Source organism: Neodiprion virginianus, chromosome 5 (genome assembly GCF_021901495.1).
Source record: "Neodiprion virginianus isolate iyNeoVirg1 chromosome 5, iyNeoVirg1.1, whole genome shotgun sequence".
Classification (NCBI taxonomy): Eukaryota; Metazoa; Arthropoda; class Insecta; order Hymenoptera; family Diprionidae; genus Neodiprion; species Neodiprion virginianus.
In genome coordinates, this window is record NC_060881.1 from 29,361,473 (window position 1) to 29,373,001 (window position 11,529).

The following is an 11,529-nucleotide window of genomic DNA, read 5'->3' on the forward strand; positions in this document are numbered from 1 at the left end:
ATTCACTCGGTGAGCTAGTGGTCTAGGTTTATCTTCCTACACCGTGATGTATTTTATTGTACAAAAGCCCGTGGCTGTACAAGTCGTCGCGTATCTCTACTGCGACAAGAAATGTGTCTAATTATCAGGAACAGAGGATGTATTATTCGGTGTATGTAGCGAAGTAACGAGAACCTCTTATACGTAGTATATAGATGACAATAAAATAACTATTCCGTTATCGAGGACATCCTGAAAATAGTATGTCTTCGGCAGGGAGGGAGACGAGAATGTGTTGTGTTTGTGCAAAGTTAATAAGTACGGGACGTTAACAGGCATTGCCCCAGTCTTAATTCTTGCGGCGAGTGACTAACTTGGGTGGTTATTTAGTTTCTTACTTTGTTGTAATCAAGTGTCAATAAATAGCGTATACATCGTGATTCCTTGTTACGCATTATACGTGCATCATCTTTGTGTTGAATATCCGGAGAGAGAAAAAAGACGCCGAACAAGCATCGACCAAGACGTGCGACCAGAAATTTTTGAGCAAAAAAATTGACGTAAGAAAGTACAATCATCGTCACTTGTGAAGAGACACTTGTGCAGACTCCGCACGGCGAGTTGCACTTGTTTTGTGCCGTAGGAGTAAAATAATAATAGAACGGTACCCATAATCGTGTAACGCGTCGAATCCTAGCCGTTGAAACGTATAGCATTAACAAGAGCGTAACAGATGATTTTATTCGATATGCGACTTCAGGCTGACCACATCTGTTATCGCCGCGAGTTTATTGCAAATTGATCGGCTAATCAGCGGAAAAGATTCAAGGCTCTTCAATTAAAACAAAACCTTTCACTCGAGCAATCAACGATGGCCGCTACATTCGACCAGTATGACAAATCCAGGTACATATAATTACAAAGTCACTTGCATCGCACATTGTGTATACATGACTCAAATCGCTCGTGACATTGCTTCGTAATCGTACGTCGGAATTCCTCTGTGTTGCATTTCGATTCCAACACACGTTCCGTAAGAACTTATTGCCCAAATCTATTCGGCATGCACACACGTACATCCATTTACCAAATACAATTATTTTTTTAGTTCTATCTCCAACACGCAATCAGCTCATATCATGTGCTTAACATAGTTACGGAATTCTTCGTTTCTCTTTGCCATAATTTTTATTAATTTCATTGATATTTTTTTAACAATGAAGCTGGAGAGGAACAAATGAAATTGACGTAAAGTAATGAATCACGTTCTTCTTCGTAATTATTCTATCGTTGTTTTTTCTTTAACTTTGTCAATTTTTTTTCCGCTCGTTACTTTTCACGAGATTACAGTTAGTAATTATGATGTCACGGAACGTGGATGGTAAAAAATTAATATTTTGTTTCCTGAGTATGACTAATGGAATTGATTTTTCCAAATATGATTATTATGATTCGTTCTATCGGAGTTTGAATTTGACATGAATTTGAAACTACCAATGAGTGTCAGATAATATTCCTGGAATTGCGAAATAACAAGTTTTTCTAAAAATGCATTGTTACAATAACGTTGCAGACTTAAACCTCGTCATTTTTCTCACGTTCTTAATTTCACGTCTTTTTCTGGTATAAATAATTGTAATGTTAACTGAATACGTTTTCTTTTTTTAGTTGGTATTTTGGTACTATGTCAAGGCAGGATGCGACGGATCTATTGATGAGTGAAAAAGAAAGTGGTGTATTTTTGGTGCGAGACAGTACGACTATCCATGGAGATTTTGTCCTATGCGTTAGGGAAGATAGTAAAGTTAGTCATTATATTATAAACAAAATACAACAAGGAGATCAGATACGGTATAGGATTGGCGATCAAATGTTCCCTGACATACCAAACCTTCTGGCTTTTTATAAACTACATTATCTGGATACAACGTCACTTATCAGGCCTGCGTCTAGGAGGATTCAAAAAGTTATTGCCAAGTATGACTTTGAAGGCAGTGATTCCGATGACTTACCATTTAGAAAAGGTAATTTTGTTTCCTGTCTCTTACTGTATAACTTACGTTCATTAGATTTCTCATATATCAATATCATTATCAAATATCATTAAAATTACTATAAAATCACTAAATTACTTTTCACTGACAGTAAAATCAATGTAATAAATAACCTGTAAAGCATCGTAATTTAGGGGTTCAACCTTAAAAAACTTTTACAAGCTCTCAAAATTTTCTCTTTTATTAAATATTTATAGACATAAAATTGCCGTGATTAGAAACAGACAATCGCACAACTCGTTGAATGAAATTGTGAACTTTGTAAAGCGGTAATGTTGTGTAATTATGACTATAGTTGAATTATATGAATGCAAAGAGGGCAAAAAAATGTAATGACTCGTACACTCCTTCTTACTACTGCTTATGAATCACAGTATCCAAGATATTCAACAATGGTTCAATGTAGGCAAATGGACAAAAATAGAATTCTGTTACATTGGATAAGGAAAAAACAGACAGAAACAAAAAAAAAACAAGTTGAATGACGACTAAGATTTCCATTGATTTACTTCAAAGGTGAAATACTGACGGTAATATCGAAGGATGAGGAGCAGTGGTGGACAGCCAGGAACAGTGTGGGTCAAACAGGATCTGTTCCAGTTCCATACATCCAGAAATACGAGGAGGACAGTATGACATTGTTGGAGAATAGTTCACGGCCTGATTCTGGGGGTAGCTGTAGTTCGAATTCGAATTTACTTCAGCAACAGCAACAGACACAATCCCAGTTACTTCTTCAAGAGACCGGACAAACCGGTATACCAAGGCGATCTAACATTCAGAGAACTCTGCCTGCCTTTGCTAAGGTTAAACAAGCCAGAGTACCAAATGCTTATGATAAAACGGCACTCAAGCTTGAGGTTGGTGACATGATTAAAGTTACTAAAACAAATATCAATGGTCAATGGGAGGGTGAATTGCATGGCAAGACTGGACACTTTCCTTTCACGCATGTCGAATTCGTCGACAGTGAGAATGGCGACGGTAATCAAGAGATGTGAAACCAAGGTGCAGCAAATGTGTAATCAATTTAGAAGGCTGCGTCGTAAGCACTTTTTTTTTCCCCCCCCTCTATCATCACCATCGTCATTCATTGCTGTTTATATTAATGCAGGAAAAATATTTGAGTCATTTATTACATAATATTAGAAAAGCAAACAAAAAATTTAATCAATCATTTCTATTCGTCCATTCCAATTTTGCAGTTTCGTATATATTCTATTTCAGTTTATATGAATTGCATATCAATATTCGTGAATTTTTTTAAATTTAGGCGGTTCTTGATAATTCCAATTAGTACTTGATTTTATGAAAGTGAACAGTTCTGCTGGACACTCGACAACGACGATGAAATTGCTGCGAATGTATTAGTAATTTGAATACAAGGTGAAGTACATTTTTAAAATCACAAAAATCTACCAAATTCAGCAGTATCAGAAATTGTTGTCAATTTTTTTTTTAAATCAACGAAACTTCCAATTTAAACCTATTTTGCTGAAAAATATTGTACAAACATAATATACTTACGTAAAATTAATATGTAGATAGTTGAAGTTAGAAAGACCAAATGCTCTACGCAATCCGACATTTTTAAATAAATGGCATTTAATTTGGGGTTCGACTAATTTTTTTATTCTGCTTTAATCAACAAGTGATTGTATAGTTATGTGCGAAATATCCCATGCATTAGTATAGACAGTCTTTTGTTAGCCATAAATCGTGCCACTAATACATCAAGTCAGGGTTGTAGAACGTTCACTTGAAAAGTCTGAATACCAAACCTTAACTTCTTTTCTTCACGAAGATCTGCATTCTAATGACCAAAACATTTTCATAAAAATAATACGAACCAGAGGAAAGACAAAGCAAGATTTCATTTCATTTTGCTATTTTTGATACCTCTAAATTCTTCCTTACATTCGTTCGTTACAACGCACAAATTGATGAAATGTATTTTCTATTCATAATATCCAAAGCTGGTATTTTCACTCTTCAACAATTTGTACAGGCGATAACCCAAAAATCTTCCAGTTAGTACGTGCAGTATTAATCAGAAATAAGAATATAAGGAAAGAATTGAATAAAAGTACTGTGGTTGAAATAACGGGAAAGGAAATATCTAATAGCTGAATGATTCTATTGCCACATATTTTTCGTACATATATAAAAAAAATAATTATATATATATATAATATACATACACAAATATATGTATAGTCTTGAAAAAAAACACAAATCTAATCACATTTGCAATAAATCTATTTACCAAAGGACGTATATTGTCCGATAATTCAAAATAATCATGCACATACACGCAGAAAAAATGTATTGTTTTTTATCTCATTTATACACAATTATCATTAATAATGTGATCAGCTTACGACGTAAGAATTGTCTGATAAGATGTGAAGTTTCTTTTGATCGAAACATATGTATGTTTTGATGACACAAATATTGTCAGTAACTTGGAATGTAAAATAGGCAGCACTGTGGGTGGATTTTTTCTGTTTTTTTATTTTTATTTTTAAATTTAACTATTTTTCCCATTTTTCCCATTTTCGATTCACCTGCATTGGCAGAATCACAGAAAAAGTCTGGCCATATTTTGTATAGATTAAAAATAGTGTATGACCGTGCCATTGTGTATACTATTCGTCGTCTTTGGTGCTTAAGATTTATAATTTGAATTGTCACAACACCATTTTAGATGATAATAACATTATGATATGGCATGTATTTACCAAATTGATAAAATAATATTTAGATTACGTTTTACCATACTTATAATAGGTAAAAATTCTTGTAATGTATAGTAATTAAATGTTTAAACGTTATAAGATTATTCGATCTACAATGCCGTCACGCAATAATAAACTAGACCGATTTATAAATGCGCAATATGTTCATAGATGATGAATACCTGAAACCAAAGTGTCTGCAAGCCGTGAAATTTAAAGAAAAAAATATACATTTCTTAACATCACATGCAAACACTAAGGAAAGGAACAAAATTACAATCCTACAAAAATCCTGACCAAAAGAAGAGACGAATAAAAGTAAAAATTGCGTTTCAGGTATGTATAAAAGACACGCATAATGTGTATGTTATTAGGGTAAAAGTATGCCACATACTTTTATCTATCGCTGTTCGCTTGGTATGATTAAAAATTCCTTCAGCGCGTTTAAATGTGTGGAGAACCGAACATGATCACTATGACTGGGAAATGTTTATAATAAAAGTGATATTTGTATATTTTTGTAACATGCGCACATACCTACCTATGTATATTCAGGTTTCGTTAGTTATTTTGGTTGATAATAGTATACGGAGCAGAACACTCTTTTTTGAGCTGGTTATTCGATAAATAAAATAAAATGCTTAGGATGAAAACTAGATAAATAACATAGAGAATTATGTATGAGTAGAATAAAAAAAAAAAAAGAAGCCGCGGTAGGTAGCTAATTAAGTAATTGTATTATTAATTTATAATAAAATAAAAAAACATGATTTTAAAATAAAAAGTAACAGTCATTTTTAGCCAAGAACACCTACTCAGGAGAAAAATCTACAAATTTAATGCATTTCGAACAATTGAATTGTTACGTTATATATATTTTTTACCGCTTACAAATAATATACATATAAATACACACTACACAGTAGCTCTAAATTCCTAGTTATTAAAATAAAGATTTTTTTCTTTTACAGAACTGACTGCTAAATACCGCCAAATTCCCCATTTAGGTATCAAGTTAATTTCGGCTAATACATACAATATAAATAATCGGATCCTCATTTTTTGTTTTGTACAATTCATTCTTTGAACATCGATCGTTAAAAATTTGACTTGCGTTCAATTTTAAACATTGGTAATTTAATCATCTTCTTTTTTGTTCATTCAGTTTCCTCTGTTATATCCTCTCCATTTTCGCGTGACCTTTTCCGCGAAGAAGGATCAATGGCTTTCATCTTGTACTTTAGATAAGTTTATTTTTCGTTCTTGAAAGTTTAACGAGCTAATTGCGTTATTAACGCTGCGCACATTTCGAAGAATTCCATTGTGTGGTGACCCGTTAGTTGCGACTGGGTATTCATAGAATCTGTAAAATTAATAAGAAAAGACGTAGCTATAAATTGCGGATCAAACTCTTCGTATTCTGCAAATAAGTTATTGAAATTGTCGGTAACAAACCTTCATTAACGCTTTCTGTGTCCTCGCTTGATCTCGATTTAAAATCAAGCAAGTAATTTTTGTAATCTACTTGATAGAGTTGCAAAGACATCTTGCTGTATTTATTAGTCACTTTGTTCTTGTGTCTAACTCGGACACTGTACGCATTGATAATTTTCCATTCCTGTATTAAACATAGGCACGTTAAAAGAGTTGAAACTAGCAAGTTGACGCATGACTCTTTGCAATTCGATATGTCACTCACAAAATTGAGAGCTGCCATAGCGCGATACACTTCATTCATAATATCGTTAGGCTTTGACTGGGACCTAATACCAAGATGCCACTTGGATCGCTTCACAGGTGTTCCGCGGCTCGCACCACTTGCTCCACTTTGAGTCTGCGCTGAAGCTCCACCTTGAGAGTTTTTGGTTTCGCGCAATGCTGAAAAACGTCAATCAACTGTCAAGGAATTCAAAAGTACGAAACCTCTCTATACAATACATCTGAATTCTTGACGTTTGGAATAAATCTGAAACCCTCTCAACTCTGTTGCACATAGATAATCTAAATTTTTTTTTTCAAAATTAGAGGCTCAATTGTCTTTGATTCGAAAAGCAGGTGGTTTATACTAACGAGCGATTCTCTCCGGATGAGGACGTAATGGACTGTTATTTGATTCGCTCGGACTAAAGGCAACTGGTGGAGGACTGGAGGCGACGTAAAAGTCCTTGTATTCCGCTTTCGCAGCTTCATCGGCGATTCTTTTATTATCAATTATTAGATGATAAGCAATTGCCAATTGATCGTGAGGGTCACAGCTCAGTAACGCAGAATGTACTTCACTATCCTTGACGTTGAACTTTTCGCAAACCTCACTAACAGCCCCTGTATCGATCACGGAAGAGTCTTGCTCGACAGGTGATGGAAATAGATAAGTGGGCAACTCTTTCTGGAACCACTCGTGCTTTCTGTTTCGTAAAGAAAGGTAAAAAAAAATAAAACCCATTTCAATCATTATATCATAGAAATAATTATGACAGAAATGAAATTGGTAATTGAACATTAAGATTTTTTTTTTCTCGATATCCAATGATGCATATAAAATAATGTATTATGCTGAGAATCTACTGGTATCAAAATAAGAGATGACCTGTGACACGGAGGTATTTGAAAAAATGTATTGAATTTGAACAACTTACTTTATATCTTCTATGGTAGCCCTTTTCATCGGGTCAACTTGCAGCATATGACATAACAGACTGACCACGGATTTGTTCAAATATTCCGGAATAGGAAAAATGCCAGCTGAAAATGGGAACAATAAATCGTCAAAAACTCTATCCATGTGTGATTCGATGAATGAATCGAACTCTAAGTTGCAAAATCAGTAAAAATATTAATCTTACGTCGTACAACTTACTTTTAATTTTTCTAAACAAAGTTGGCACATGCTCGTCATCAAAAGGTAATGTGCCGCAAAGCAGTGCATAAAGAATAACTCCGCAGGACCAAATATCGACTTCCGGACCTGCGTATAATTTTCCTGAGATAACTTCAGGTGCCGCATAATTCGGAGAGCCACAAGATGTTCTTAAAAATTCTCCATCGGTCATCATATTGGATAGGCCTAAAGTTTAAGCAGTAAAATAAAATTGAATCATTCTTTCTTCTATAATCAACAGTTCTTCATCAGTTAATTTTAGTTGTATTACAAATTTTATCAACGGAAATTGTTAGCTATGGTTATTTCTTACCAAAATCTGCTATCTTAACATGGAGATTATGATCTAGCAGTAAATTTTCAGGCTTCAAATCACGGTGAACAATCATGTGTCGGTGGCAGTAATCCACACCAGATATAATTTGCTGAAAAAACCTTCGGGCTTCGTGCTCCTTGAGCTTTCCATGCTTGACTATATAATCAAACAATTCTCCTCCAGATACATATTCCATGATCATGAAGATATCCGTTGGCGTGCTTATTACTTGATATCTGTATTGAAAAATTGAAACTGCATTCAAATTTAAAGAAAAAATAGGATTAACAAAGATAGAAGATTAACTGGAAAGTTTTTATCATCTGAAAAACTACCAGTCATTATAAGTTGTCATAATAAGCTGGCAATAATCAAAGGCAACTTTTAAAATTACCTAGCACAGGAATCGCTGTAATTTTGTGCATGAACACCAAAAGAAGCTCAGTAGAAATTAGTTCATTGTTTTAAACAGCTCTATTGCTAAGATTAACATGTATCAAGTAAAATAAAAGCAAGTATATTTATATTAAAATATCATGCAGCATGAAACTTGCAGTTTAATAATGTGAGGATGTCGAAACAGTTTGAGATTTTGAATCTCTCTTCGTATCTTCCCAACAACATCGAGACTTTTTATTTTTTGACGATTCAGGATCTTCACAGCGACCTTGAGCTTGGTCAGCGCATGTTCTCCGACTAAAATACAAATCAGAAAAAGATTCAGCTTACTCTTGTAAGCAAAGCAAAGTAATCGACGTAACAAGGGTTTTAAAATAGGAAACGAAGGCAATTTGAATACAAACTTTTAACTTTCCCAAATGTTCCCACGCCCAGAGTTGGCCCGAGAGTGTAGTGGCCTATCTTGACGATGGGCTGAGGCTGACCTGACTGAATTTTATCAGTCATTTTTGAATGCCCTAAAATACGATTTCAAGGCACAATTATTAGTCCAGTACTTGAAGAGCAACTAGCAGTTGGCTCGATTAGCTAACGGCTCTGACAGCAGAAAAATAAATAAAATTTTTCCATTACAGGCAAAGGTGTATTCATGAACGGAGTCAGAGAAGGAGAATGTAAATTTGAAAATTAAATAATAAGACAGTCAATAATTCTGCGTCTATGACATGATAATAGATATATAATCAGGTATGCGATAATATATTGTCGTCTGACACTTTCATTAGCGAAAATTGAATTGAAGTAAAGAATAATTGATTGTTACCTATTTAAGGGTGTCAATTATGCATGCGGTGACGAATATGATGACCTCCGTTCGCGGATCAAGGAAACATTGTTAATTTTAAGCAACATAAAATATACCTAAGGTAAATAAGCGATGTGGGAACGTGTATTATCACCTGACATTATTTACTATCCATGGTTGTAAAAATATTATATTTTTGACCCAGGAGGCAGGGCCGCATTTGCACTTGAGCACAGGCTTCAGCTAGCCTCAACTACCTGGTGGAGTTCTTCGAAACTGTTGAGAGTATTTCAAGCTTCCGAACGTCGCCGAGGGCGGCGCTCGCGTCACTGCAACAGCCAACACTTGACGATCGCTGGTTACAAGATCGCGGAACTTCGTCGAACTTGGTCGTCATTCGGTAAATCGGTGTGTTTGATTCGCGTATTATATTCGGACTTGTTGATAGTTTGATATGATTGCATGTTGAAAATATGACCGGAGAGCAGCATAGCTAATCGACATGGCGTGCCACCGACATTCATTCGAACTTGTTTGCGATTGCCGTATAATCGGTCAGTGTGAAGTATACTGGATATGGTGTTTCGTTTATGCGTTAAAACAAAAGACTATCGCGAGTTGGAAAATATTCCCAACCGACGCTGCAGTAAATTTAATGCGAATCTTGCTGTTCAATACTTGAAAAAAATATAGTGGGAGAGTAACACAGCTAATCCACAATCTGGGCTGTTGACAGAGATTCAAGTCAAGACATGTTTGCGATTGTTGTATAATTGCTCGGTGTGAAGTATGCTGGATGTGGTGGTTCCTTTAAACGTTCAAACAAAAGACTATCGCGAGTTTGAAAATATTCCCAACCGACGCTGTAATAAGTTTGTCTTTTTATTCGGTATGAATTATTCATATAATATTATCGCAGTAATTACACTCTGTCCCATGCGTCGAATATTGTAATACTAATTTTCGTAATATTTTCGCTAAGTGTAAATAATATCTCGAAAGTAATGATGAATTTCTAATTTCCTTTTCCGAATCTGTCAGAAAACTTGATGTTCAGTTTTCGTGTGTAGTTACATAGTGAAATAGTGGAAAAGAGTGACAATACTTGGATACTCATTACCAGACGAACTGGATTGAATTCACCGTGAAGGAACGAGGTTCCGAAAGTTAACATGCCCTAGACAGCACGTGATGGGTAAGCTTCGCATGAAATCCATTATTTGATACATTGCCAGCCAATGAAACGATTGAAACATTCATTACTTCGGATCTGTAAGTTGTATCGTCGTTGGATTGTACCATTCCTCTTGTCAACGAATTTTCATCGATAAAGGCTGTTCTAGTTTTACGAAAATATTCTGACACAGATGGATACAAGCCGTATTTTCAATCCATTTTGACAGGTCTAATGAATAGGATAGTGTTGAGTAAATTTTTGATAAATTTCTTAGGAAAAAAAGACTGTTGACAATGCTTGCAACAAATAATTTGTTCTTGCAATATTGACTAGCAAAAAACATGGTACAAAATTCGTATACGAGTTTGGTTTCACTTTGCGCTGAAATCATTTGGAATGTTATACCTATAATGCGGAGTGTTCGTAATTTGAGAATAACTATATATCAAAAGTTTTTACGTGTTTGAAATGGTCACAGTAAATTATTGTACCTTAAACAAAAACGTTTCCAATTTTCCCACATGTCCAAAAACCCTTAAAATCGTGTTACCGTTTTGTTGGAAAGAAGAATATTTTTTTAGAAAGTCTTGAAATTATTTTACATGGAATGCACTGTTAATAGTCTAGGAATCCAGTGTGGCACAGTGTAAAAATATAAAATGATACGTTTCATGATTGATTGTGAATTGTGTTTGTCTTGTTTTGGATCCATCAGATACGATAATTGTTTTCAAATAAAGTTCAATATGAAAAAAAAATTCAAAATACGCCACGTTCAATCATTTTTAATTCCATGCTGCGAAAAAAAAAATGCATATCCTAGGCAACCATTTCCGCAAACGTGATGAATGAATTTTTTTTTAAACGCTCGACTCTAATTCCTTGAAAGAATAGTATCACTGATTTTGATAATGGAGCAACAGGTAAAATAAACATGATTATAAAACTTTCTAAAAAAAAACGGCACTAGAACATGAGTGCAAACCACTTTTATCTCCAACTATTCAAAATTAATAATATTAGAAAATTGTAATGTATCTCATGTGCGTGGACTTGATACCCCGCGACATTGGGAACCTTCGCGTAGATATAGGCATACATATTTCAAGATTATCCAGGATTGTCCACCCGACCTCAGAGATCATTCTTCAATCCGTACACACTTCACGGTGTAGTTTAATCG

The 11,529-nt window shown here is 34.7% G+C and overlaps 2 protein-coding genes across 4 annotated transcripts; one reads left to right on the plus strand and one right to left on the minus strand.

The window, feature by feature from the left end:
• Positions 1–43: 43 nt before the first annotated feature.
• LOC124304360 (adapter molecule Crk) lies at positions 44–5,970 on the plus strand. Its single transcript, XM_046762448.1, has 3 exons — positions 44–885; positions 1,648–2,003; positions 2,550–5,970. Exons 1-3 carry the CDS (start codon positions 851–853, stop codon positions 3,032–3,034), a joined length of 876 nt encoding a protein of 291 aa, XP_046618404.1. The 5' UTR covers positions 44–850; the 3' UTR covers positions 3,035–5,970.
• LOC124304359 (5'-AMP-activated protein kinase catalytic subunit alpha-2) lies at positions 4,555–9,428 on the minus strand. 3 transcript variants are annotated; one of them, XM_046762445.1, is made up of 10 exons: positions 9,324–9,428; positions 8,769–8,882; positions 8,520–8,661; positions 7,963–8,201; positions 7,629–7,835; positions 7,408–7,513; positions 6,842–7,176; positions 6,471–6,649; positions 6,227–6,389; positions 4,555–6,134 (listed from the first exon to the last, which is right to left on the minus strand). In XM_046762445.1, the coding sequence occupies exons 1-10, from the start codon at positions 9,328–9,330 to the stop codon at positions 6,043–6,045; spliced, it is 1,584 nt and encodes a 527-aa protein (XP_046618401.1). In that variant the 5' UTR covers positions 9,331–9,428; the 3' UTR covers positions 4,555–6,042. The 3 variants fall into 3 exon arrangements, with proteins under 3 accessions (XP_046618401.1, XP_046618403.1, XP_046618402.1); XM_046762447.1 differs by having other exon boundaries at positions 9,286–9,417; XM_046762446.1 differs by having other exon boundaries at positions 9,188–9,401.
• Positions 9,429–11,529: the final 2,101 nt, after the last annotated feature.

Coding starts and splice junctions, on each gene's coding strand:
- LOC124304359 (XM_046762445.1), bottom strand. Junction 8,202..8,519: donor CATCCTCACATTATTAAACT/GCAAGTTTCATG, acceptor TTTTCAATACAG/ATATCAAGTAATAAGCACGC. Junction 7,177..7,407: donor GCTACCATAGAAGATATAAA/GTAAGTTGTTCA, acceptor TTTACGAAACAG/AAAGCACGAGTGGTTCCAGA.
- LOC124304360 (XM_046762448.1), top strand. CDS start 851: ATGGCCGCTACATTCGACCAGTATGACAAATCCAG. Junction 886..1,647: donor GACCAGTATGACAAATCCAG/GTACATATAATT, acceptor TTCTTTTTTTAG/TTGGTATTTTGGTACTATGT. Junction 2,004..2,549: donor TGACTTACCATTTAGAAAAG/GTAATTTTGTTT, acceptor TTTACTTCAAAG/GTGAAATACTGACGGTAATA.